Source organism: Nesoenas mayeri (genome assembly GCF_963082525.1).
Source record: "Nesoenas mayeri genome assembly, chromosome: 8".
NCBI lineage: Eukaryota > Metazoa > Chordata > Aves > Columbiformes > Columbidae > Nesoenas > Nesoenas mayeri.
Genome location: NC_137554.1, coordinates 26,601,840 through 26,629,710, shown reverse-complemented (window position 1 = coordinate 26,629,710; position 27,871 = coordinate 26,601,840). Strand labels below are relative to the sequence as shown.

Genomic DNA, 27,871 nt, shown 5'->3' with positions numbered 1-27,871 from the left:
TGTATTCGAAATAAGCTTTTTTGAACCACGGTAATTATAACTGTCACTTGGGGCATTATTTATTCTGCATCTCACCCACATGGTGTTCAAATATAACTTTTGTAAATTATAAATATTGGCTTATTTATGTATATTTTTCTTAAACACATCAGCTACCTATATGCAGCAGGTTTAGAGAGAATGTCTTCTGCTTTTCCTGCTGGGAGCCTCTGTATTCCCTTCTGTGGCACAGGAGCATCATCCTCCTCAAACCCTGTACATGGGACATCACCCTGTACCCATCACAAGCAGTGCCCTGCTCACCCACAGCGTCAGGTTTGGGGACTGGAAATGCCTTTTGTGTGTTCCAGAGGCACCAAGATACAGGAGCTGTTGGTGTCCTCACATAACAATCTGCAGAGATCATGGTGCACCCGTAACATGTAAAAAAAAAAGAATAAATGACGAGTCTTTGGGTTTTTTTCTTGTCTGAGAGACTCCTCTGGTTCCAGAGAGGAGCCTCCAGTCCTTTCCTGAAACGTGTCAAAGTGGGTCAGAAGAAGAGGAGGGGAACAGAAAGGAAAATGAGAGAAATCCAGCAACCTCAGAGCAGTTTCTTGGAGGACCTTGGGGTCCCCCCTCACAAGGGGCTGTTGCTGTCACACCACACGTGTCCTGTTGCAAAGCAAGGGAAGCACCATAGGACGAATTCCATGCTGGACTTTTAGGTGCATTGACTAAAGATTTCCTAATGCCTCTATAAATTTGTAGGCAAGCATGCAAAATACGTTCTGTGAAATGTAAAGTTACGGAAGTTGTAAGGACTTTTGCAATTGATCCAAACTCCAGAGCTCATCAGCACCAGGTGGCTCATCAGAGAAGGGAGAGCAGCAGCCTTGACACCTCCTGCCAAGGAGGACAATTCTGCTCCAGGACCTGCAGAGGTAACTGAGGGGAACCTCGAGCATCATGCTAGTGCAGCCCCTGATAAACCAAATAACCTTCTCACTGAGCTTACCAAGCTCCAGCTTAACTCGTTCAGACTCCTCCTTCCCTGACTTTATTTAGAAAACCATGACAGACCTTCATTCTTGGATGGCTAGATGCTGTTTTCTAATTTCTACCTAAACATATTTGTGATCAATTCATAACTACTTTATCCTGTCATTAATCCTCCAAGTCAGAGATTCCTCATCCATCATCATCACTCGCCATCCTTGAGTGTATCAACAAAGAATCACCACCGCTGTCCTCAGCCTCACTTGGCCGGGTGTTGGAACGATAAAGGACTCAGCATTCCGATTCAATGTGAATCACGCAAAGCCATTTATTACAAAAACAAGCCTGCTTATATATGCAAATATTCTCTGATCACACGTCCACACTCCAAGCACGCATTCGCTAATTGGATATCATCTATGTTCACAAGCTGTCCATGCGCTGAAGTCTCACTGCTGATAGGTCCGTTGATTTACACCATGTTCGGGCCTTGTTATTTCGGAGTTGCTTCTTTCCCACAACAGGTCCTGTTTACTGCCTTCGAGTTGGCCTTGAAATTCTTGGCTGGTTCAGTAACAAGTCTCCATATAACAGCAACCCCTTCACAGCCAGGGCACGGTAGCCGCTGTTTTTCCGAACTGGCTCAAAACAAAATCTTGCAAAAAATATAGCAATTTTAAATTTAAAGACCATTTACCTTAGTTGTGATTAGAAAAACTCCCCAATATCCCTAGACTGTATCAGCTAGGACATCTACTTGTCAGAACTAGCTAGCCACAGAATGTTTAGTTGTTGCATTAAAAAGCCATTTTTCCAATGCTTTGGAGATACAAGGTCAGTTCTTGGACTGTGTCACTTTTAACTGCACCCTGTCGTGTACCCAGAAACACAGCTTTGCTGGACAGGTTACTTCTTCTAAATAATGAGGAAAATATTACTTTATTTTACATCTGCCTTGGAGGTTAAGTTTAAAAATCTAAACCAGGTCTCCTGTGGCTGTAAAAGCAAATCCTAACCTGCATTGCAAATGTCAACTAAATTGTGGGCAAATACATGTTTGGATTTTCCTGTCAAAAGAGTGAAGTATATCATGAGCCCTTATTTATTTCTGAGAAGGAGCACTAGAACTAAAACAACTGTCTGACAGGTAAAATTTCCTGGAGAAAATAACACATATATCTCATGACTCTGATTGCAGGAAAGGCTGTTGTCAGCAGCACCGAGCGCTCAGGGAGAGAACAGATTGTTATTGTTTTGGAGGAAAAATGTAATGATGAAATACGATGCATTTTCATCGTCCCTGCACATTTGACTGTTGAAACTCCACGTTATCTCTAAATTACTGCTGGTGGATGTGAAGGGCCATGAGCAAAGCACATGGGGAAGGTGTCAAGGCAATGGAAACACTTTCTTCTCCCTTGAAAGCTGAGGTGGTTTCACACACTCTTTAACCAAAGGATTTCCCACTACTGGCTTATCAATGCCATGGAAAAATAGTTAATATGTGACAGAACAGCAAATAACAGACCAAGTTCCAAAAAATCTGCAAGTTTTATGTGAAAACAAAACTTGCGCATGTCATGTGAAAGCTCCTTTCACTGCATCCAGCATCTCCAAGCAGGAGGGGAACATCCAGGTATCCACCTTCAGGTGAGAAAAGCCTGTGACCAGGGCTGGGGACACACAGGTGCACAGGCCAAGGAGATGCGGTCCAGATTGAATCAACAAGAAAACGAAAATACACCTGAAATACCTGTTAAGTATTCCGAATTACCTTGGTATTTAGAGAATTAAGCTGAAATGATTAAAAAATAAATTCAACTAAGACCACGTGCAAAGTATCAGAATTTGAAGGGAGAAATCAAATATACAAGTCTTAAATAGTGAACAAGCGAAACAGTACGCAAAAAGCAGTGACCTCTGGTGACTCATAAATTGAGTATGTATGCATGATGTGATGATCCTGGGGAAAAAATTAATTATAATTCTAATATGCACAAATAGGAGCATTGCACACTAAATTATTCAATGACAAGCAGTGTCCAACACTCTGTAAAGGTCACACATTGAAGGAAATCTTTCCTCCAAAAGCATGTCAGCCTGAGCAATGTGTCTGGACTCATCAGGTCTTGAAAACTCCCCTGCCAAATGTCTGTCACATGGGGAAACAGACACAGACTTTGGAAGAGGAACTCTGCACATGCTGTGGCACATCCTAGAACTGCTGCCCAGCACAGCAGCCCTGGTGTTTCAGAGTAAATCACGAACCCGTGAGTGTCTTGAATGGTTTAGAGCATTTCCACGTTTTAACACAGGCACCGCATCTTCACTGTTTCTTGTTTAAACAAGTATCTGTCAAGTTGTGTCGCGCTTTGAAAAACAAACAGTCAAACACTGTTTCTCAATATAATTTAGTGTGTGTCCAATTGCATCGACGCAAATAGGTTTTCATAATAGTTAGATTTCACCTGATGGAAGCACACTGCACTCTTAACTCACAGATCTGAAGCTATTATTATTATTATCATTATTATATCTTGGAAAGGATCAACAATGTATTAAGTGCTTTAAAGTGATGCTTAAAAACCTTGGTGCCTCAAGTAGTTTAATGAAGATCACGCCACACGGACGTCACACCAGAAGGGAGGTGAGAACCCAAGCGAAGGAGGAGGAAGCAGAGATAACCTCCATTTAATTACCTGACCTGGATCTGCTGCCCTTTGTACTGCTTCGTTTTTCCCCAGGAAAACTGATTTGCAGGGCTTGTTGGTAGGAATTGGCTGTCTAGAGACAGGCCAATTAAATAGTGTTTTGTAAATTTTTTTCATCCTCAACTGTTCAGTTTCATTATGTTGAAATGATGGGTGATGTATTTCTCATTTACTTCGTTATCATAAATTCCTTACCCACATTTGAAGCCAAAATATATTGTGATAGAAATGGGAATCCAATAATATTGTTCATAAGCTACTGTGAAATGGGGAGTAGATACCTAAATGCAGCTTTGTGTAAGAAACACAGGAAAGAAGATCAGCATGTTAAAAACCTTTAAGCATAACTATTAAATAAAGGGAATATCCTATAGAGTCACTGAGCTGAACAGCAGATTGTGTCTGGTCACAGTGTACCTCCAGACTGTAGAAGGTCTTGTCCACTTGGGCTTTGCTTTTATTCATAAATGAAAAGATAAACTTTTTTTTTTTTTCCCCAGCCCCCAGTTGGCTTTTTAGCTTTTAATATGTCCATTTTTGAAGTAAATCGAACAAAGGGGACTTGCAGCAGCAGTCCCTCTGCCCAGACAGGGAAAGGTTGTGTTTTCAAAACACGGTTCATCACCTCAAACTTTCTGGCTGCAGCTGCTGCCCTGAGACTCTGCCGGGACATTTCCTTCAGCAGGAAACAAGCACCACTTAAATATTCTTCTCATTATATTTTTATATTTTAGTAACTTTTAAAATATTTAAGCCTGAAATTATTAACAGGTGAACTGCAGTTTTGCCTCTATTTTTAAAGCAGCAAGTATTCTCCTCCATTTTATAACGTAAAAAGTAAGTTTTGCATGTCTTCATTTCCCTGAAGAGAAAACCAGGGATTATAAATAAATCTTGGTCCTTGAAATCATCGATAAGTGTTGTTTTTTGTCTTTTTTTCTGGGCTGGACAGCAGGAGGATTTTATTGTTCACGACAAAGAGAGGTATCCTCTGAGATCATTTTCAGTTTTGTTCTGTAGAAGTTGACCCTTGTATCTGGACAGAAGCCATGTGGAGGTCATGAAATCTGCACAGGCTCTGCCCCTTCTTTGGTGTTTCTGCAGCCACCAACAGGAGGGAGACTTGAATTCTGGAAGCATGCTCAAGAATTCACAATTATTCCAGTAAGAACCTGGGATATCAGGGCAATGCTTCTCCTAAACACACTGAAGTTCAACCAAGTTCTTTTAAAAGTCAACAGATACCGATTTTCTTCTAACATATGAGCTTTTGAACAATATTTTCTAATAAGCAGAAGGCTATTACAGATGCAGAAAACCTTCCAGCACGCATTAATTTATTCTTTAGGTCCAGATGTTTTTTGTCTCCCTGACATTGCACTTTCAGGACTGATATCCATATTAATTATGAAAGGTTTTTCCCTGACATCACACAAGAATGAGTGAACTTCCAGGGGCCAAGCTCTGGTTTTGGTTACAGTGGCACATGTTGTGCAGGAAAAGGCAGGTGACTGCGGACAAGTCCTGGTTGGGGGAGGTCTGAACACTGAGACATACGACACGATCCTGATGCACCTTGTTCCGTATCATGTGCAACTCAAAATCATCTTGCGTTCGATTTCAGGTGCAAATCGTGCACACTGACAGTGATGGTTTGTTGGGTTTTTTCTAATAGAGTTATCAATACGTTGATATTTTAAATGTCCCCCCTGAATTCCATTAAAAAAGCAGGCTTTTAATCTGCTCCAACAACAGTACCTGGAGAAATCTATGTTCCTGAAGTGCCACCTGCTGTACTGGATTAAACCTTATTGGTGTCAGGAGCGAATCCTCCTGGGCTGCAACAGGATTCTACAGCTTTTTTCAATCTCTTTTTTATTTACTTCATTTTAAAGATCAGTGCTGACAAAGTGACAGAAGATTCATTGCTATCTACTACAGCGCTAAGACTCTGATATCTCATTTAAGTTTAGGCTGATTATTTAGTGCCATAAAGGAATGTCGTTTGGAGAAAAAATTGCTAATTGAGGTTTTAAATTTGGCAGCTGCCTGTCCATGAGGCAGTGAATGTTCTGACTCTGGGGCAGAGAAATCAGGATTTTTCACCGCCCTTGTTCAGAATTCCAGCACAGCCCTTCACCTGGGACCTGCTCTGGCTGCAGGAAAATGCAGGTTTAATCCTTTCTGATTATTATGGACATTTCACAACCGTGAATTTCTACACAACGCTCTGCAGCAGATGCCCTAACACATTTTTCCAGTGCGCTCACGCTGGTTTGTATTTTTTTATAAATAAATAGCCGTAACACTGTCATCTCATGACCTGGAGAGGGGACGTGACAAAAACCAGCCCTGCAACCAAATTCCAGGTGATTTTTCCACAGGATGTGGGAGGGAAAGTGCCTAAAGACTGCCAGAAAAGTAAGGTTTGCTATAAATAAGCAGTGCTGAGGTGCTGCCGGCCAAGCTGGGGGCAGCAGGGCCTGCACATCACAGCCGGTCCAAAACAACAAGGCAAAGGGGTCAAACCCACCCACCAACAAACCATCCAGAGCCTTCTAAATCATAAAACGGTGTTCGTTTTTTTAAACAATGGATTTACTTGAACTCTCTAACATTTATACTGAAGCTCAGTCTTTTTCATATTAAAAACCCTCTGCATGTTTTCATGGGGATTTTGTTCAGGCATCATCACAGAGAAACCAGCCTGAGCTTTGAGCGCTTTATGAAAATGAGGACTTATTTCTTTTTTTTTTTATTATCTATCAGCAGTTAATGGGTTTCTCTATCTATTTTGCTCATGAAGGTGTACAGATACGGATTCACACATGGATTTCCCCCTGAAAAGCCTGGGCAGTTCTATCCCCAGGGGCTTTTGGGTGACAGAGCCACGCAGCAACAGTTGGAAGAAAATTAACATGAACAAATGAGCCCGTACACGAGGGACTTTCACCCTGCCAAGGGTGGTGGACAGAGGGGCTCCCCAACAGCCAGAAGGGTTCCCCAATAGACACAAGCGCTCCCCCACAGGCACAGGGGCGCCCCCGCCAGCCCCTCTCCTCAGCTCCCAGCCCGCCTGCGACCGCCCCCGCCAGCCGCATTGCGCATGCGCATCCCGCCGGCCCGCTAGGGGGCGCGCCTTCCTTCGCCTCCTCTTCCCGCTGCCGAGCTGAGGCGTCCGAGCCGCTGCCTGACCAAAATCCACCCCCGGCGGCTGCCCCCCTCGCTGCAGGAGCAGGGCGCAGGCGGGACCAGGGCAGCCCTCCCGGCGCAGGACCCCGGTCCTCTTGCGCGGCGGCGGCGCTCGGCTCGGCGGGGCTCAAGATGTCGACCAAGAATTTCCGCGTGAGCGACGGGGACTGGATCTGCCCCGACAAGAAGTGAGCGGGGCCGGCGGGGCGGCCGGGCTGCGGGGCGGGACCGGCCCGGCCCGGGGCAGCGCCAGGCAACGGGGATCCGCGGCTACCCCCGCGCTGGGCTGGGCCGGGCGGGTCCCGCTGGCGGGCCGGGCCGGGCCGGGGGAGCTGCCCTGGGGGTTCCGCAGCTCCGGGCTCCTCAGTCCACCCCGGAGTCGGGCCCGGCCTGAGAAACGTCGTGTTTTAATCGGGTGCAAATTCAGTTTTAAATATAAAGGCGTTTTTATTAAGTCTCGTGTGTGGGCATTTTCCAGCGTTCAGTTACCCACCGCCCTCCTTCTCTTTTTATTATTAGGTGTGGGAATGTTAACTTTGCTAGAAGAACCAGCTGTAACAGATGCGGAAGAGGTGAGTGTCTGAGATCAAATGTCTTTTTCTCCTCTATTTCTATGGGGTTTTTTTTAACAAGATGGTTAACCGCTTGGTTTTTGTTTCTGTTTTCTTTTCCAGAGAAAACGACAGAAGCCAAAATGATGAAAGCGGGAGGGACTGAAATAGGAAAGACGCTTGCTGAGAAGAGCCGGGGCCTCTTCAGCGCGAACGACTGGCAGTGTAAAACGTACGGGCTGCTGAGAACCGCAGAGCATCCTCTCGGAGCCACACAGCACGTCTGCAGTGGGATACTCAGTGTTCTCAGTGTAGATTTAGTTGTACTGGTGAGAGAGGAGCGATGAAAACTCACAGCTGTTTCACTGGTGCTGTTTTGCTGTGAGGATTTTTTTCATTTTAGTTTGCTGGATGGCAGTTACTAGATTAACATGGTTGGAGAAAGATTTTGGAAAATCAAGACTAAAGAGATAAAAGTTTATGTTTTTCTTTGATGAGCTGAGACACTTTTCAAGTTCAGAAGAAATGGGTAAACGGAAGTAACGCCTTCATTGTTGGATGATACTTTACTGTCAACATTCACTAAATATTTAATAGCAGAAGTTTAGCACATAGTTAAATTCTTAGATGTTTCTCCAGGCCATCAGTGGAGAATACTGAAACCTAAATTAGGAAAAGATTATTTAATAAAATCCTTTGATTTTTTTGAAAGGTACTTTCCGATTTTCTGGACTGCTTTAAAGAATTCAGGTTTTTGCTGATTGAGTAAGATGACTGACTAGGGAAACCCGGATTTTTAAATTTTTTTTTCTGCAAACCTGGCTGTGTTTTGATTTGCTCTGTTCCGCAACAGGAGAGGGGCCAGTGTCCGAGGAGTCCCTTCAATTCAGAGTTGTTGTGTCTTTCCAAGCTCAGAGCATCTCCCAGCTGTTGGCCCTGGGGTTAATTGTATTGTGCTGGTGGCTGCAGATCACCACCACAACTGGCAAATACATTTTATGATTTCTTTTTAGAAGTGTTGCCTCAACATTTAAAGTTTTTGATGTGTAATAAATTATTTCTTATTTCTATTTTGTTATTTTTGCCTTTGAAGATGTGGTAATGTGAACTGGGCCAGAAGATCAGAATGTAACATGTGTAATACCCCAAAGTACGCTAAACTGGAGGAGAGGACAGGTGAGATGTAAATGGTTTTAAAATACTCAAATTACTATAAGAAAAGCTCTTTTTTATAAGTTGATCTAATTTAATTAAAGGAATTGTTTTCGCAGCAGAACTAGCAGAGTTGATGGATCTTTCATGTGTAGATAAATGTGTAGGTGCTTGGGCATGATGACTTTTAGCAGCATGTAAAGTGTGCGATGCTTTCGTTGGGAAAGCCAGTGAACATTCAGCTTAAACTGCCTTGATATTTGATTTTGATACTAAGACGTTTGGGAGGAGTAACACAATGTTTCATTAAATTTGAAGAGGTCGTGTGTGCGTAGCGCCTGTCCGCAGAGGACTCAGCAGCCACACAAATGGTGCGTGGAGCCTGTGTGATTAGACTCTGATCTCTTAATGAGGCTGGAGGTTTGATCAAACTGTGACGCATTTTAATCTCCTCCTGCATTAACAATGAACCCGGCGGTAACCAGGACAGCGATACCATCCTTACAGCGTGGCCAGAGCATCTGTACTGTTACGGCTGCAAACCAGGTCACGCAGAGAAATTAATGCACAGAGTGTACCTCTAATGCAGATAAATAAAAGCAGTGTGGGAAAGAGCACAGAGCTTATTATTTGAAAGGAAAAACAATATTTTTAATATTGCTATTTAGTACTGTAAGAATATTGAATACTTAATTCTATTCCATATAATTAATTTTTTAAACTATAGTTTTTTCAAGTTCTGGTGTCCTTCAGAGTAGCTTTCCAGTTGCGTGCAGGGCACCCAGCGTGTTGCACACATTGGCAGTAAACTACGAAGTTAGTTGAAATTAAAGCAAGCCATTTGAGTTTGCCACTTGGGATAAAAAGGAATAGAAAAAATCTTAAGGCAAATTTTGACTGTTGTACAATTCCGTGCAACTGCAAGATGCTTTTATTGCTCCCTGATAACAGATGTACAGCTGCATGTGTTGCTCAGCACAGCTAAAATCCTGATTTTGATCTTTTTCATTCTTTTAAACACCATTGCTTCTGCATTGTTTATGTGTCTTAATCCATTTTCTCCATTAGGTTTCTGAGGAACTATATTTAATTAATGTGTGTGGGGACAACTTTTATTCCTCTTGAAATCACGTTACATTCTTATGGCTTATGTTCATAAACCCACGGAAACTTCTAGCACCTCTATGAAAGTTTAGAATAAACTTTGTGCTTACTGTATATGAATTGGGCGCAACTCAAGCAATTGTCTTGTTTTACCACTTTTTAAAGGATATGGAGGAGGATTTAATGAACGAGAGAATGTTGAATATATAGAACGGGAAGAGTCAGACGGGGAGTATGATGAGGTAAGACGAGGCCCAAGTTGTACTCTGGAGATACGTGCTGCACGATGCATTTAGGGGACACACGTTTGCGCTGGTCAGAAACACGTTGTGACGTGTCTCTTTGTGAAATGCTCAAGCATAAAGTTTTGGAACTGAAAGGGAATGTGCCTGTTGTGTCTTTTGGGGGCTAGAACTAAGAATGAATTCAAATTAAACTGGTATAGGCTGAGTTTGTTAAACTTCTGAGGGAGCTGCCTTCAGAGGTACGCGTGTTCTTTTCAGCCAGATGTTCAACACTGTTGCATAAAGATAAACCTGTAGACACAAGCATGAAATACTGGTTTGTTCAGATTTCCATAAACTCTTTTGGTACCAATCATATCTCAGCCAAGCTTTTCTGTTGCTAATTGATGTTTCGTGGCACTTCCCTTTCCCTAGAGCAATATCTTATTTGAAACTGATGTGCACTTATTTTCTTATTGAAGTTTTACCAAAATATACAGTTGGAAGTTACTTTTGTTTAAATCATGTACTAATGGAATAAAATTTCTTAGTTTGGACGCAAAAAGAAGAAGTATAGAGGGAAGGCTGTGGGTCCTGCATCTATCCTGAAGGAAGTGGAAGATAAGGAATCTGAAGGGGAAGATGAGGAGGATGAGGATGAAGATCTCTCCAAATATAAATTGGATGAGGTAGCATGGTTTATTTGTTATTTTTCTAGCAGTTATTTTTTAATTGTTACTACAGTACTGTTTACTGGCAGTAGGTAAGGTTTGGTCTGTATTTTTCGCTGCCTTTAGAGCACCATCAAGGAGTAGCTTTCAGAATAACAGTGCCTGCAGCTTCTGTAAAGGGTGGGCACAAGCTCTCTTTGGTTCCAAATACCTCCATTCAAAGATGTCTCACTTTTTGAAACCATCAAGAATTATAAGCTTATCTGAGATAAGGATCAAAAATTCTGAGGTCTTTACTTGGAACCTTTTTGTGTAGTTACCATTTAAAGAGAATGCTCTGGAGTTTTACTCTGTCTTTTAAAACCATGTCAGATTTATTTTTTATAAAATTATTGAGACTTCTTTTTGATCTTTCCTGGAATACGTGACCTTCGCCTGTTGGATTGTCCACATCTCTGGGCAGCAGTCCTGCAGAGACATGCATATGTGCTGATTTTCACACAGCAATCACCACATTCTCTATAGGAAACACAGCTGCAGAATTGTGCTCGGGTTTTAGCTTTTGGGTCTGAAAATTCTTCCAGGCACTCATTTAAAGTAATTGGTAAAAATGAATGTTCTTATTAACTTCATGAAATAACACAAAATGGGACTTCACATGAGGTTTTTGCAGACTTTTTATTAGTTTGCTTTGAACCACAAATTTTCACTCACTCTTCACGCTTAAAATTTGTGGATCTCATTGATGCATTAACAACAATCTTTTCAAAGCTTAAAAAAAAGCACAAAATCAACCATAGAATAAGTACAAACACTAACTGAAGATAAAGTATTTTTTATATATCTGTGTGTTTTCAGGATGAGGACGAAGATGATGCTGACCTTTCAAAATATAATCTTGATGCCAGTGAAGAAGAGGACACTAATAAGAAAAAGAAATCCAATAGGCGCAGTCGCTCTAAGTCTCGATCTTCCCACTCCCAATCTTCATCGCGCTCATCCTCTCACTCAAGCTCAAGGTCTAGGTCCAGGTAAACGGGTACAGGTCAAGGGTAACGCCAGGCAAAATGTCAGTATCTAACTTCTTTATTTACTTTTTTTTCTTGATTGCCTTACAGTATTAGTTTAATAATGTTAACAATGTTGTGTACAGAATTTCCACAGGTAGTTAATGTTCTGTTCTGCCCTCTGTGAATCCTTGGCAGGAAGGCTTCATATGTCTTGTTGCTTGTTTTAGTGAATTTAAGTTGATATTTCAGTTGAATCCTTCAAATACCTTAAATATATAAGTTAATTTTTATTTTTAGGCTTGTTGGCCAATAAGTGATTAAAAGAATGAACTGTTTTTAGCAATGTTGAGGAGAGAAGCAGAAGCAGGGGGGATTGTTAAAGTAGGAGGAGGTGGCATAAAAGGGCAATGATGCTGCAGTCCAGAGAGGCTCAGGGAGAGGACAGAGTGGAAAATATCCCAGAAATAAAGAGAGGAAACTTGACCTTAGAGCTTTGTCACTTGCTACCAAACTAAGTACAGTGGCAATGTTGTCGGGATTACAATAAAGGTTTATATTGATCATGGGGTCACAAAAAAGGTCTACTGGGTAGATGTAAGATCTCACATTAGTATTATATTTAGTAATATATGAACAATTCAAGAAATGTTTTGTAATCATATGATGTAAATCATGTAGCTTTTTAGCTGCTGTACAACTAAGACGAGGATGATACTGATAGGTTTGAGACCTCAGATTCGGTACTAGCTCATAGGTTTATACACAAAGTTCATATATGTACAGTCCAAGTTTCTTCTAATGTTCCGAGCCTTGTCGCTGCACCTCTCTGCTCTCAGAGCTGTGATCGCTGCCTGAGTCCTGCAAAGCCTCGTATTAACCACACATCAGCCAACAGCTGTTTTGTCTTTCTCCCCATTGCTATCGTGCTGTTTTTCATGCTGCCTCTTCTCTGGAAAATTGATCTTCCCAACCCCTGTTGGCAGTGTCACCCCTCTGTCAGTGCTTCCTTGAGACGAGGATTTGCTGCCTGGTTCCAGGGAGGACAGTGTGAAATAGGGACTGAGCTGGCCGTGGAATAGGGACTGAGCTGGCCACTGGTAGCCGTTGCTGTAACGAAGGGAAGGGTGAAGGTGGCTGTGCCGCCCTGTGGGAGGATATATTCGAGTGCAGTTCTCAGGTTTAGGGCTGGAAACGTCAAAGAGGAGAGAAAAACTTCATGTGGCCATAGCTTTGTTCACTAATGCACGATTGTTAACAGTGAAGTACGAAGTAGCTTGTCCTAACTGAAATTTGCTGAGGATCTTTCAACTTTCTGTTGAACTTTTTGCTTCTAGCTACAGATAATTAATTGGAAATATCATGTGCCATTTGTGGATACTTCTTTGTGGTTTTTAAAAAGTTAAATATACTTTCTAGTTAATGTGTATTCATACTGATTTTGTTTTGCACAGTAAAATGAAAAAGACATGGTAAAAATATAAACTGGGAGGTTGACAGCATGTATAATATATTTTTCCTGAAAATGTTTTTAGAATTTGTTTGCAATGCCTTCTTTCTACAGTGGTTACTGGTAGTCCACTACCATTTTTACATTTCTTGTGATTTGTGCCTTAAAGAAAATCCATTAAAAATTGGAAAATAGTTTTGACTAGTTACAAGTAGTGTTGGATATGTCTACATTTTAGCCAAGAATTAACTACTACTTAACTTTTAATGCAGGGGAAAGTTTTAACGAAAACCTGAAACTGCTTCCAAAATGCTTGTGAGAACTTACCTGGGGAGAGTTGGAGTTCGCTGGTCTTAATGCTCTTAACTACTCTGTTTTGAAAATAAACTGATGGTTTTCAAGTTAAGGCACAAATTAAAAGATGAGGCATTGATTTCATGAAATAGTTAAGAGACATGCAGTTGTTTCATTTTGCCAAATAACTGCAATCCTGTTTAACTTTTGTGCTATAGGAAAAGTAATACAAAGCTGACTTTTATAAATGTTTAATGCATCATCTTGTACGTTTATGTTTCTGTTTTAAAATCTACTATGGTGATACTGGGGGTAGGGGGACGTTGTCACTTGTTTAGTGGTACTGATGTCTTCTTGTCTCTGCTGCTAACAGTGCAGTTATTCTGCTAAATATGAGGCAGACACTGGAAAGAGTATCTTCGTGTTGTTTCAGGTCCCACTCAAGAAGTTCTTCCAGTTCCAGATCAAGATCTCGTTCCAGTTCCAGAGAACAGTCTAGATCTCGTGGGTCGAAATCAAGGTGAATGAGGTAGCACTCTCTGCTTGCAGAGAGAAAAAAGAGCAGAAGAACCAACCGCTTGTTGATTCCATTGTAAAATTGTGCTGGTCAAAAAACATTAACTCATTTTTATCTCAGAAGTCAGAATTCCTGGGATCTCTGCATGAGGTAGTTACCACCACAGATGTATTTCTTGAGAGCGCGAGGTTGTGGTTGAAGAGTTAAGTCTGATCTGAACTAGATGAGTGGATGCCACAGACTGTCTCTTGGAAGGAAGAAGAATTTGAATGTGTGTTCGCTCACTCCAGTCATTTGTGCTGTGTTTGCCGTTTCCACTTTGGTTACTTGATGTGGAAGAACGTTAAAAAATATGCAATACTTGTGGGTTTGTGCTTAGTGATAACTTATCTACCATAGCTAACTTCCGCTAGATAGTGCGGGAGGATGGATAAAAACATTGATAGTAAACCCTGCGAGAAGCTGACAGGAGTTGGAGCTGGCTGGTGTTTGCTGTATAGCGGTTATAGAGCTGCATGGGGAAGTGTCATAAAATTGTACCAGTTCCTTGAGGTGTCCTTGCATGGGGGTCCTATGGCAGGACTTTCCCGTTGCGGTGGAATGAAGAGAATCTTAAACGTGTATTCAGGAAAAGAAATTGAAGTTGGGAAGACATTAGGTGGCAGAAACGTGCTGTGAGTTGTCCCGTGAGGGTCAGTGTGAGATGGAGTCCCTGCTTTTAGGAAGAGAAGAAGGGGGTTTGTGTCCTCAGCAGACACTGAGCTGGGGTCATGGCTGGTGCCACACGACACACACCAGCGGCCCGCGGCGTGTGGGCTTGTGAGAAACGGGGCTGCTGGGGTGGCTTCAGTGAGAGCCCTGACAGCATTTTACCAACAACATACACTGTGGTGGTAGGTCTGTAAATATCCAGCTTGCTGAAAAAAAAAACCTAACTGGTAGGTGTTTTTAGACGTTTTTGGAATTACAGTTGAGGACTTTAGAGCTCTATTACTTTTCCCACAAGTGTTTGGGCTTTTCTTAAATAACCGAAGTGATTTTTGAATCCTTGTAAGTGAGGCTGCTTCATTTTTTTTTTTTTTTTTTTTTAATGCCAAAGTGACTGTATTCTAAGAGGGTTTTTTTTAATATTTTGGTGTGGAAGGTCTTACTCTCTACCCAGTTTTCTTTTGAGATTTTTAAATACACCTTCTGAGGGCTTTTACTATTCTGGTTAGATAAAAATCACTTGGCAAGTTTCCAATGTGAAATATCCATTAATGTGAAGCAAAACATTGTGAAATCAGTGTTACACCTGTGGGTTTCAAACTTTTTTTCTTTGAATTTGATTACCGAGGAAGGTCCTTGCGTAGGTACTTCCCATCCCCATCTCCTGTCACTTCCTTGTCAAAATGCGTCATTCTGGAAACACTATTTAGCAAAATTTATTAAGAAAACTACCACAGCAGTGAAAGTCTTTATTGGCAAATAACTAAGGAGTAAGTATTAAAGCATCTACAAATGTGTTTGATAAAATGCTGATGCAAATAGAGTAGTGAGTGTTCATGGAAACTGTCTCGTTTTGTTCTTTCTTTGTTCTTTCTCTATTATACCAGAATTAAATCTGATTTATTTCTTAATCAATAAAGATCCAGCTCCAGGTCCTACAGGGGGTCTTCCACCCCAAGAAAAAGATCTTACTCAAGCTCTCGTTCATCATCTTCCCCTGAGAGAAGCAAGAAGCGAAGTCGTTCTAGATCTTCTTCATCTGGTGATCGCAAAAAAAGACGATCGAGATCACGGTCACCCGAAAGGTTTGGGTTTATGTAGAATAAGAATGGGTGTATTTAAATGTGTGATTTTTTTTATTTTTTTATTTTTTTTTACTGAAGGACTGAGGTTTACTGGGAAATAATTGAATCTGATCAGTTATCCTGATATTAAAAGTAGTTTTCTCACCTCCCCTACTATTCCTACCTATTAAAACCTCTGTAATTGCCTATGTTTTTTCCCTCCAATGAAACCTCCTCCCACTAAGAGCATGTCCATAGAAAGACCCAGGTCACCGTTCTTACAGCGTGTGAAAGTGTTAAGCTGTACCTTACTGATTTATTCTCATTAGTAAAGATTGCATTTAGAAATTGTATTCTACTCTCAGTATTAAACTTAGTTTTCAGTATTAAATTCACATTCATGAGCTTAGTTATTTCTGTATTCTACAGAATATTCTATCTACTTCTATATTCTTAAAAGGCCCCTATCAGAAATACTTGGCTTCCAGCTATTGTAGGATGCAGACTACTCAAAGTGGGTGCCAAAATTAATTGCAACTTACTTCTTTGCATGCTTTCTCCGTTTATATCTTACAGACGCCGCAGATCATCATCTGGATCTTCCCATTCTGATTCCCGTACAAGTTCTAAAAAGAAATAATGCAGTAAAGCTCACATTTAAAAAAAAAAAAAAAAAATTCCAGTCAGTGCATGAGACATTTTTAAGAATTTGGTGTCTTACTTGGTCAGAAGTGCTAAATCTGCTAGTAGAAGTGCATGTCTGTCCTTGCTTTCTGGAAAACTGCAGCTTTGTTCAGTCATGAAACAAAACCTGAGGTAGCATTTTAAGCCATAAACTCCCCAGAGGAACTGTGAAGTGTTTTTATTGGAGTAAGAGGGTCTTTATTGTTTTTAAAGACTCCATTACTCAACTCCCGGCTCTGACGCGTGTGAGCAGGCACAGGTTGGATCTGTTCTGACACAGCTCTGCTCTTCATGTGACACTGACAAGTATCTGAGGAATATTGGAAGAACCCATGAGCTTTCTACGTCCAGCTCCGGAGCTTGTTTGGTGAAGCTCGTGTGGGACCACAAGAGATGAGCGTAGCTGTAGGCCAGCGCTACCCATTCCGCGGCCGTAGTGAGTACTTAGGTCTAAGTATTTGTTATTTTTCTGTGTTGAAGTGTAGCTGGACGCCCCTCTCTTTAGCTACGCTCAGTGCACAATAGCTGTGAAATACCCAGGCCATGGTATGGTGCTGCAGAGAGCGCATTAGACTTGGTTCCTTGGACTGTAGAGATGGTTTCCTGCAGTCAGGACAGTGCCCTTTCTGCAGCGGGTTCTGGCTGCGGTATCTCGCATGCAGGGACCCAGGACTCTGCGATCCTTCTAGCAAAAGGATCGTTTAGGAGCTGCCCTTGAGATGCAGGAGTGTGGAACTGGCTCCTTGGAATCACGTGAAGCTTCTGCAGGCCGGCTTTAAAACTCATTGAGGGCTTACTTAAAATTTTCAAGGTATCTGAATTTTATTTATATTTTAAAATGAAAACTAATAAACTGTGTAGAAAGTTCTGACATCTTAAATGTGTTCTTCCTCAGTCATTTTTTTTTCCCTTAAACATAATTTATGGCTTAAAATGCTTTATTGAATCTATTTTACTAGCAATATCCCATTAAACCTTGATCTCTCTTGAGCTCTGTTTGGTTAAGAAGGGTTTAAGTATCTTCGGTGCCATCACAAGGTAAGTATGTTAAGGAAAACTCTTCTTTATAAGCAAGCAAACAGCAATATATCTCTTTATTTCAGTAGTAAAAGTTCCAAACCCATATTTGACCGCTGCTTTTTTTTTTAAATGAACTGCACAAAAACAAACGGAGCAAAATTTAAAAAAACTACATTCTGTTTTGGTTTTTTTTTTAAGAACTTTCTTTTGGACTGGTCTATAAGCAAAGTGGTTTTGGTGTAGAAATATTTTGATAATCGTTTTGCAGATAAAAAGCGCTCTGCAGTTTCTTCTTTAGTGCTTTCTTTTTTATCTAATTTCCATGCTAAATGTATGTAGATTGCACAAGAGCAGGTTAGTTTGTAACTGTGCCTCTGACAGCTTCCAAGTCCAACTACTAAATTGTAAAGATCAGATCTAGATGCTATGTTGTTAGCCTTTGGTTTTCTCCTCGTGCTTTGTATTAAAATTGTTGCCGTACTTAACAGGTGAAAGTTTTTAAATTTAGCACACAATAGGCTACAGGCAAAGGAAAATTAGGGTTTCATTGGGCTTAGATAAAATGTAAGGCAAACTGATTCTGTAGACAAGTGTAAATAAAAGCTGTGAGTCAACCCTGCAGTGAGTGCTTTCTCTTGAACAGAAGCAAATCTTTCTTTATGACCTGGGTGACGTTGTTGTTCTCTGTTACTGCATTACCTGCACTTACCTGCCCACACATATCACACATTCTCAGATTGTTTCAGGTCTTTCAGCACTGAAAATATTTGTGGACTAAGACAGTAGCCTGTTTAAAATGAGCTTTTACAAATCTTCAGGCTCTTTTCTGCTGTCTGTGTTCCATGTTGTACTTTCAGAAAGTTTTCAGATAAAGCAGTATGTTTAAATCAGTTTGATTTCCACATTTTCAGATGCAAAGGCGCAGTGCCTATGGTAGCGTTTGCTGGTTATAAATGACATAAAAGATCTCTTTTTACTTACTGCATCAGCAGCTAAATTAGAACCAAACATGGTCCACATCTGATAAGACACAAAGCTGGGTTAAGCTCAGGCACTAAAAAGGTGTGTGTTGGATGGTGACATTATCTCCAGATGCCCTAACAGTCAATTTTTCCTTTTCCACTATAAAATATTTCGCTTGGCCTCAGTGTAGCCTTTGGGATCTGGTAAATTGCTGCCTGTAGAACTAACAGGTATTTCTGGGCAGCTTTACCAAAGATCAGTGAGGTTTGCCATGACAAAGGAGGAAGTTTTGATGAGTTTGAGTTAGGGATAATGTGCTGAGATAAATTAAATACATTTGTGAAAGCAGTGGTGGTTTTGTGTAAGCATTCTGCTGCAATAACTGAAAACTAGGAAGTGATTTTAAATACAAACAGGTAATTTTAGGTAAATTTGGCAGCAGAGTAAAATGTTTCATTTTTCTTCAGATAGTCAATCAGCAATAAAAAGCATTAAAATGTATGTATTGATGCACCTTAGAACACGATGGCTTTGTGTCCATGCCAGGGAACAACCAACCATTCAAATGCATTGAATAGTCAATGTTGAATCTCACCAACTGCCAGACTCAAGTGTAGTTACAATGAGCTAATGCAGTCAGTCATTACACCCAATAATGTGCAACATTTTCAACCCTTTGGGTGCATTAGGCATTTGCTGCACCTCATTCTGTTGGGATTTTGGGGGGATAATGTGTTGCAACCTGGGCTTGCATTGCTGATGAGCAGACTGATCTTAAATCATGGCATTTTAAATGCAATAACAGCATCATCAGCCTACCTTTGGGGAGTGATTGAACGTAAATAACATTTCAAGAGTAATGAAAAATAATCACGTTGAAGACACTTGGAACATTTGTCAGTTCAGTGTAGCACTGCGAGACAAGTGTTGAAACACAAAGAGCAAGGTGGGCAGGATAACTCCAAACAGTAATGATGCACTTTTCATCAAGGTATCGAGAAAAGCCTCTGAAAAGTAAATGTTGGGGAGTGGGAGCTGAGCGCTGCATGAGGCGGCTGCTGAGGTTCTCCGTAACCTCATTTTAACTGGTGACTGTGACAATTTCACGTCGTGTTCCGTTAGAAAGGACTTTGCGCTCGAGTCTTTGTCAAGCCAGGGGTCAGCTGAGCCCCGTCCCCGGGCCGGTGGCGGGGTGGGCAGCCCCGCGGGGCACAGGGGACAGGGCCAGTCCCGGTGCCGCCCGGGGGCAGCAGAGCCCACGGACCGGCTGGGTCCGGCGGGGACACCCCAGCCCGGAGCCCAAGGGAGCCACCCCCGCGGCGGGGCACGGCCAGGGGCCCCGGACCGCTCCTGCGCCCCCAGCCACGTCCTGCGCCCCCGCAGCGCACCCAAGCCCGAGGGAGGTGCCGGACCCTGCCGCGTCCTGCCGCACCGTGCCGGCTGTGACGGAGCGTTCCAGGCTGTGTGGTGCCGCCTCTCCCCCGTGCGGGAGGAGACGCCTCCCCCGCCTGCCGCTGGCTCATAACGGCTCCTCCCGCCGCGCACCGGCCGGCAGCGCTTCTCGGTCCCGCCGCCGCAGCCCGGGCACGGAGCGGCCCCTCGGCGCTCCGGCAGCCCGGCGGGATGAGCCGAGGCCCGCAGTACCAGGGCGGCCTCAACGGCAGCGAGCCCAGCGCCATGCCGGACAACGGGACGGAGCGGGCAGCGTGCTGCGGGGCTGTCACCGTGGCGTTCCCGCTCACCTTCATGATCATCGGCCTGGTGGGCAACATGCTGGCCCTGGTGCTGGTCATCCGCTGCTACCGGGCCAAGGAGAACCAGCAGAAGCGATCCTTCCTGCTGTGTATCTTCGCCCTGGCGCTCACTGACCTGCTGGGGCAGCTGCTCATCAGCCCCATCGTCATCGCCGTCTACCTGGCCGACCGCTCCTGGGACACCATCGACCCCACGCACAACCTCTGCATCTTCTTCGGCTTAAACATGACAGTCTTCGGGCTCTGCCCGCTCTTCATTGCCAGCATCATGGCCGTGGAGAGGACTCTGGCCATCCGCATGCCCCACTGGTACGCCAGCCACATGAACGTGCGGATGACCACCCTGGTGTTGCTTGGCACCTGCCTGTTCATCTGCGCCTTCGGGCTCCTGCCTGTCATCGGCCTGGGAGAGTACACAGTGCAGTGGCCTGGGACCTGGTGCTTCGTCAGCACCAGCAACAGCCAGCTCACCAGGAACCTTGTCTTCACCTCCATTTTTGCCCTCCTGGGGCTCCTCTCGCTCATGGTGACCGTGGTGTGCAACCTGGTCACCGTGGAGGCCATGGTGTCTCGCTGCCGGAACAAAGCGACCACGTCGCACTCCAGCAAGCAGTGGGGACGGATCACCGCAGAGACGCTGATCCAGCTCTTGGGGATCTCCTGTATCCTCTTGATTTGCTGGGCACCACTGCTGGTAGGTCACTCATCCCCCACCATGGGTTAACCCCAGGTCCCCTCCCTCAGGACAGGGTGGTGGCACTGGCAGTTCAGGTTCTGCAGGGACAGTGTGGGCATGCATGGGCTCTGCAGAAAGCAGGGGCAGGGACAGAGCCTCGGTGTGCCAGGTGTGGGGAGCTGATAGGAGGACACAGTGGCTCCCGCCCTGCACACCCCATCACCAGCACCCCGAGGGTCTGAGGGTGACAGGACAATGGAACAAGAACTGGCTTGGTCCTTGTTTGAAGGGACCTGTGAGGAAGTTCATCAGGAGCTTACGGCGATGGAGCCGTGTGCTCTTAGGAAACAGCCACTGACAATTTTTTATTTGCTCCCACCTTAAACTTATTTCAGTGCTTTATGAGAAAAGGTACTGCTTGTGATTGTGTCTTCTGGTCTTCAGCAGGTCGTTCACTGTATCTTATTTACGGCAGCATTCTGGGCTTGTTTCTGTTTTTTTTTAAAGGACCCTGGTATTTGTTTCCACTATTTTGTTATTCCTCACATGCCCTTTCTTGAGTAAATGCCTCCTCATGGTTCAGGAGTGGAGGAGGCTGAATCCACATCTCGGTCTGCACACTCGGGAGTCTGGTTCCCTGTCTGAAAAGGGCAGCTTATTCTGTTCCCAGAGGATAGTATGATTTTTTGAAAGTTTGAGCTTGCCGTAAAGGGCTGAAGGTGGCTGTGGGTGTTGGAAGTTATGTGAGAGGTACCTAATGGCCGGAGAAGGATTTTTCTTCCTTCTTGTGGACAGAGAACCCAAGCTCTCGTGAATGGGGCTGTGACACGAGGAATGGCCAACACAGCTGATGGGTGTGAGCTAAAAAGATAAAACAAATTAATTTAGTAACATTATCCTTGAAATGCCATTAAAATCTCCAAAATAAGCCTTCCCCAAAGTAAGAGGCTGTGAATTAACTTTCTAGAGAACATTAACAGCTTGCGACAAAAGTGAAATATGAAACCACACTGAAAATTCAGTGAGAATTTGCAAGCAAAGAATAATGTTCTGTTCCCCCAAGCCCCAAGGACTGTTGGGTATGATAAGTTAAACCAAGGTGGCTGTCCTGTCCCATTTCTGCCGTCCCACTGATGGGCGCAAGGAAGCACCAAGGGGAGACATCAGTGTTTCTTCGTTTTGCTGAAGTTAACTGTTGCATGCTTGTCTGTAGTTAAACAGCTGAAAAAACGGGAAGGCATTCGTTAAATGAAGGACATGTGTTTGTCTCTCAGCCCGTGTTTTTGTAGCTGTTCTGTTGGGATGTGGGTTCTGCCCTTAGATGCTCCCTGGAGCAGAACCACAGAGCCATCACACCCAGGGGTTTAACCAGCCTTGGAGAATAGAGAGAAAACCCCCGAGATGAGGGACACTGTCTGTCTGCCTTCAGCGCCCGTGTGCTCAGAATAACCCGTGAGGACGCAGGGACCTCTCCGGCTGCTTTGCTTCCCATGGCGTTTTTGCAGATTTAGCAATGGGGAGTCAGACTGTTACGGCTGCCCATGCTGTGCTGAATGGGTCTGTGGGAAGGGTTAATGGGATGAGTTAATGGGCAGTGCTAATGGGATGAATTAAGAAAGCTAAGCGCGGAGAAGAGGCTGTGCTAACACTGCTGGCACCTCCAAAAACACTTGTGGGGCTGGTGGAGGAGCCTGGGGTGGTGGGATGTGAGCAGCCAGGAGCCAGACGCGTGAGGAGATGCTGGTCTGGACCCTTTGCACGTGTTTCATGATGGTGTGTGGGGCTGGTCCCTGCTGGGCATCCTGACTGGAATCCAGGGCGAATTTGCTGACGGTGTGGCAGTGACACTTGAGGGCAGATAATTTGTGCTGTGGAGTTCTGCAAAACTCCTCTGGCTAATCAGCGTGTTCTCTGGTCTTTATATGCTGGAAATCAAGCAGCTTCTTTGATTTCCTTCAGCCACAGAAGGATTTTTATACATAACACTTTAATGTTTTCTGTACAACTACAAAGTACGAATTAGGAAAAGTACAAACTGGAAAATTATATTTGAGAAAATTTTTGTCTTTTTAATTTTTTCCCCTTAAGTACAATGGAAGTTCACTGTGGGCTCTTTGCAGTACAGCAGTGAGCTGCCCGGGGCAGTGGCACCGTGTCAAGTGGGAGGGTCATCAGCCCAAGAAGTAACCCCAGAAAGTCCCTGTGAACTACAGGCCAACCTTAGCCATATACTACAAAGATATTGCACAAAATGCAGCTTGTCTTTGGTTGTAAGTTTGCAAACCAGGATAGTGGAGGTCTGATGGTAGTAGAAAATTACATTAAGTGATAACAGTAACATTTAATTTACTCTAATTTAATAAATACAATTTTTGACTATATTAACATACTCATTTTGAGCCAAAATTTTTATTGGCATAGATTGTGTTGTTCCACCTGATATTGTTCCTCCAGCTTTTGCAGGCCTTCTTTTAATTCATTTAGAAGACCAGTACAGGCCATGATAAACAACATTTAAGGACATCAAACAATTAAAATTTCCAGTAGAGCAATTGCTGGTCCGATAAATATTCCAGTAAAGTAATATTATGTAATGAAACCAAAAATAAGCAGCAGTTGTCTGCTTGGAAACTGTATTTTATTAGCCTGATATTTTTGTAGCTCCATGGGTTCACTTACAAAAGGAACAAGACAAGGTCTGGAAAACAAGGCTCATTGCAGAGTTCCTAAAGTAAGAGCCCAAGGAGCCCCTCTGGTTTCTCCCGGTGTTCTTTTCTCCCAGGTTGGCTCCAAGGGCTCACTAACAAAAGAACAAGAGAAGGCAGTGTAGAGAGAGCTGTGGTGGTGACAGTGACTGTGACTGTGACAGTGTCCCAACAGGCGGCGGTGGCAGGGGAAGTGGTGGGGCTGTGGTTGAGTGGCTCTTTGATGCGGTCGGGATCCATATCTCTCTGCACTTTTAAAAGCTCTGCCCATGGTTACTTATTTTCAGTTTTATTTAAATTAAAGGTAGTAGATTAAATCCTCAACTGCTTCTATTTAAAGAAACACATACAATTCTGCATTGCTGTCCAAGCTGCCCTGCCTTCCGGACTCATCTTGATCTTTCCAAGGTCAACACATGGTGACTGATCTGGCATCCAGAATATCTCTTGGAATGGAAAAATCCTACCCCGTAGCCTCTGCTCCTGGCCGCTCTTGCTCCGAGTGTCCCCATTTCGGGGAACAGCAGCAGCCCAGATGTGACATTTCTGGGTGACGCTGTGCTCTGAGGACAGCGTTCTGTGGGAAAACCTGGGCTGGTGTTGCCACTGGTGGGTTTGTCCTGGTGCTTTCCAAGGGCTGAAGTAGAGACGTTGGACTGTGATTGACTGACGGCGAGTCTCAGGCTCTTCCCTGCGTTTTCTGTTTATTTAGCGTGTGGTACCACTGGCCTTTGCAAAGTTAGATGTGCAGCAGAGCCATCATGCACAGGTGTCCATCTCCTCCACGTGCGCAGGAGACACATCAAAATCGTAGAATCACAAAACAGTTTGTGTTGAAGGGACATTCCCAGCTCCCCCAGTGCCACCCCTGCCATGAGCAGGGACATCTTCACCAGCTCAGGTTGCTCAGAGCCCCGTCCAGCCTGGCCTGGGATGTCTCCAGGGATGGTTCATCCACCACCTCTCTGGCCAACCTGGGACAGGCTCTCACCACCCTCAGGGGTGATGATTTCTTCCTCATGTCCGGTCCGAATCTCCATCCTTTAGTTTAAAACCATTACCCCTTGTGCTATGTGACTACCCCTAGTGACACACAGACACAGTCTCGTAACAAATATCACTTTTTCCTCCCAACTCTCTGTAGATAATGATGTTGAAGATGATCTTCACCAACACGTCATTGGAGCACTGCAAGGGCTTCCCCCTGGACACGCAAAACCCAGACCTGAAAGAGATCTGCAGTGTCTACCTGACAGCTGTGCGCTTGGCCTCGCTAAACCAGCTCCTGGACCCCTGGGTTTACCTGCTCTTCAGGAATTTCCTCCTCGAGAAGTTCTGCCAATTGGCCAGAGCCATCTCCAAGTGCTCCACCAACCAGTGGAAGGAGAGGTCCATTGCCCTGGCCGAGGAGAGCCGGCAGACTGAGGCCTGAGGGAACACCCAGCCCTTTGTGTGGAAACTACTTTAGCCAACAAGCAGTTTTAAATTTTACTGTGAACGGGGCTATTTGTAACATGTTTGTGTCTGCATAAATAGTTGACAATGGTGGCTTTATAGTGCCAAATAATTGTTTGTCCAATGTGCCCACAATTCTTAAATACAGAAGAAGGAATTAAGTTTGTTGCTGCATTCTGTTGTTATTGCTATTCGTAACTGAGCTGCAGAACATGACATTTTGTGTGCCTAAAATAGAGTTTGGAGAGAATTTTCTTGCGTTAAGGTAGAAAAATGAGTTTCCTACCAGGAGACACTTGGGACAGATTCAACAGATTAAATTACTGATGAGATCCACTCCTATATATATTTTAATACTAAGATGATCTACTTCAGGGAGTCCTTCTTCCTCCTTTTTTTCTGGAGGCACAAGGTGAAAAGGGAGGAAAATACAAGAATGAAGGGAAGACAAAACTAGGAGGCTTTATTTGGATTTCAGTACCTTAAAGCTGAAAAGGTTGTGTTGTACCAATGACGGTACATCTGTCTCTTTGGAGAACTGAAGGCGGCACGAGTCTCGTAACACATGGGCTTGTCCTGCTAAATACTCATTGTGCACGATGCTAAAATCAGCTCATCTGCCAGGGGGATGGAGCAGTGGGACAAACAGCATGGCTGAGAAATCTAATACTCCTTTTTTTTTAAATAGCAGCCTGTGAAATAGCCGGGCATTCCAAGAATTGCTGTTTGTGAAGCAGACTATTAAACTACTTTGAGCAGATGGAGAGAGCGATAAACAGGTTGTAAGAGACAGTAAATGTGCTCCTTCCTGTAGATTAATGGCAAAGGTTTACAAAGCCAAAACCACTGTTTTCATACGAGTTGTTTTATTCATAAATACATATGTCTAGGAATAAAATGAACATCACACGATTTCTAAATCATGTGGATGCCACTTGAAACTTCTTCATTACTAAAAAGTCCTATAAAGTTGCCAAAATAGTACCCCCAAAAAGACAAATTTGAGAGATACTGCAGCTTTGAGAGTTTGTAAAATAAAACAGACTGGAAGAGGTGGGTGGAAGTGTGTGCATTAGTCAGGTCTTCCCCACAAATAACCTTCAGGTTTTATTAGAAAACTGAGTTTGAATCTGTTTGTGCCGCATCTGAAGTTTATTTTTCAAAGGGCTACATTTTTTCCTTGATTTCTTAGCCCTTTTGTAGATGATAGCCGCTAGTGTCTCCTGTGTCACAGCCTCTTAGGCGAAATTAGATGCAAATACAATATATCATGTATTTGTACACTGTATGCTATGTGCCATGTAGTGTTGAATTCAGGGGCCTTAAAGGCAAATGCGTCTGCTAGGAATTTATTGCACAGAACCTTTATTTTTACTTCTTTTATTTATAAAAGTACTCAAAAGAGAAACTGGCCACTCGTCTTGTTCTCCTGCATTGTCTATTTGCTTATCTTCCTATCAGTCAAACAAAAATAATTAATTTGATGGCAGAAGCCACAGTTTACATAAATCTGATTTTATCTGGATAGCAGAGTGCAGCCTAAAAGCGAATGTCTGTCTTTAATTCAGGAGCCGGCCTAAAACCACAGAGGCGCATTGTGTAGGGGCTGCCCTTCTTGTATCAGTGCTCAGCAACTTCTTCAACTTAATGAAATTAATTCCCTTTTAGTTAGGAGCTGACCGCATCCTGCGCTCACTTACTCATCAGCACTTTGGGAAACACAGTGAAGTAAAAATTTCACTCATTCTCTTTGAAAAAGTGCCTTGCAGGATTCATATTTTTATTTTTAAAAAGTTATTTCGGAATATAAGAAGCCTGTTCTTCTGCTCAGAGCATTGGTATTGTTCCATTTATGTACATCAGCTTTTTAAAACAAATAAACAAAGCCAGTCACTTGTAAAATATGTCGGGATGACCTGAACGGTTGGACTAAATCCTTTTTTCTTGCACACAATCAACCAAATTTGTGGTAACAAGAGAAGGGCTCAATCTGAGGTTGCTGTGGGAAGGGATCTTTGGTTCTGGAGGATCTGAACATGGGTTTGTTCTTAAGGGTCGGGGAGGTTTCACTTCAAATAATTGTGTTACGCTGTGCCTTTTCTTAGCAAAATAGGAAACTTTTATATTTGGAGAAAGGCAGTTCTGTCCATCTTTGGCTGTGGTGATATGAAGAAGCTACTTTAAATATCAGAAAATGGGAAAGAACATCTAATTTTGGAGCACTGTTTTTGCCAGCTGTGGCTGCCCCTGCAGGAACATACTTTCAGAAACTAATTCAAAGGGTTTAGTGTCTGTCAAAGCTTTTGTTTCCCATGTACTTGTCTGAGTGGTGAATTTTTGTTGCATTTCTTTAAAGGTGCCTTTTATGTGATGTATTTAAATTCCACTACAGTCGTGTTTCTAGTACTGGTTTTAATATGTTGTACTTCTGTCAAAGACATTGTGGCAACTGTCGTGTGTGGAAAAAAATGATTTTGAGATCATCTTTTTTGCCTTAAAACCAGCTTGTTTGTGTCCCAAACCTGTGTGTGTTGTATCAGTCGACATACGGCTCAGCACAATAACCGGTCCCCATTTCCTTACCTCTTCGGATGCAGCGTCACGGCCGTTCGCACCCCCTGCTCCTGTGGTCCCTCCTAACACCCAAAGCCGTGTTTAGTGACAGCCGTGCCGACAAACGGTGACGTGAGTTTTGCGAAAGCAAACCTGGCTCCCGGCGAGTCTGCGGGGATCAGATTTTATCTGAGCAGTTGCAGCTGCGGCAGCTCCCAGCTCCCGCACGCTGGGCTCACACCTCCCCAGTGCTGTGTATGGACAGCAGAGGGGACTGGGGCTGTGTTTGGGGTTTTTTTTAACATTTTGTGATTTTAACACAAAGCAGATTTATACAGAAGAGCAGCGACGCCTCTAATGTGCCAGAAGCATCGTTAGGACGAGCAAACCCAAAGCACCACAACAGGATTCGTTGTGCTCCTCTGATAAGTCAGTGAC

The 27,871-nt window shown here is 43.4% G+C and overlaps 2 protein-coding genes across 2 annotated transcripts; both read left to right on the top strand.

The window, feature by feature from the left end:
• Positions 1 to 6,946: 6,946 nt before the first annotated feature.
• Positions 6,947 to 17,178, top strand: ZRANB2 (zinc finger RANBP2-type containing 2). The gene is made up of 10 exons (XM_080349288.1): positions 6,947 to 7,069; positions 7,401 to 7,453; positions 7,556 to 7,664; positions 8,526 to 8,608; positions 9,854 to 9,930; positions 10,464 to 10,601; positions 11,442 to 11,614; positions 13,768 to 13,854; positions 15,480 to 15,644; positions 16,200 to 17,178. The coding sequence occupies exons 1-10, from the start codon at positions 7,014 to 7,016 to the stop codon at positions 16,261 to 16,263; spliced, it is 1,005 nt and encodes a 334-aa protein (XP_080205414.1). The 5' UTR covers positions 6,947 to 7,013; the 3' UTR covers positions 16,264 to 17,178.
• Positions 17,179 to 19,913: 2,735 nt separating this feature from the next.
• On the top strand, positions 19,914 to 24,857 carry PTGER3 (prostaglandin E receptor 3; the record flags this gene model as incomplete). The annotated part of the gene is made up of 2 exons (XM_080348656.1): positions 19,914 to 20,738; positions 24,570 to 24,857. The coding sequence occupies 2 exons, from the start codon at positions 19,914 to 19,916 to the stop codon at positions 24,855 to 24,857; spliced, it is 1,113 nt and encodes a 370-aa protein (XP_080204782.1).
• Positions 24,858 to 27,871: the final 3,014 nt, after the last annotated feature.

What these genes read in the sequence shown, in the direction of transcription:
- ZRANB2 (XM_080349288.1), top strand. Translation starts at nt 7,014, where the DNA reads ATGTCGACCAAGAATTTCCGCGTGAGCGACGGGGACTGGATCTGCCCC. An exon ending in CTGTAACAGATGCGGAAGAG is followed by an intron (nt 7,454 to 7,555) that starts GTGAGTGTCTGA and finishes TTTCTTTTCCAG; the next exon opens with AGAAAACGACAGAAGCCAAA. An exon ending in AGCTCAAGGTCTAGGTCCAG is followed by an intron (nt 11,615 to 13,767) that starts GTAAACGGGTAC and finishes GTGTTGTTTCAG; the next exon opens with GTCCCACTCAAGAAGTTCTT.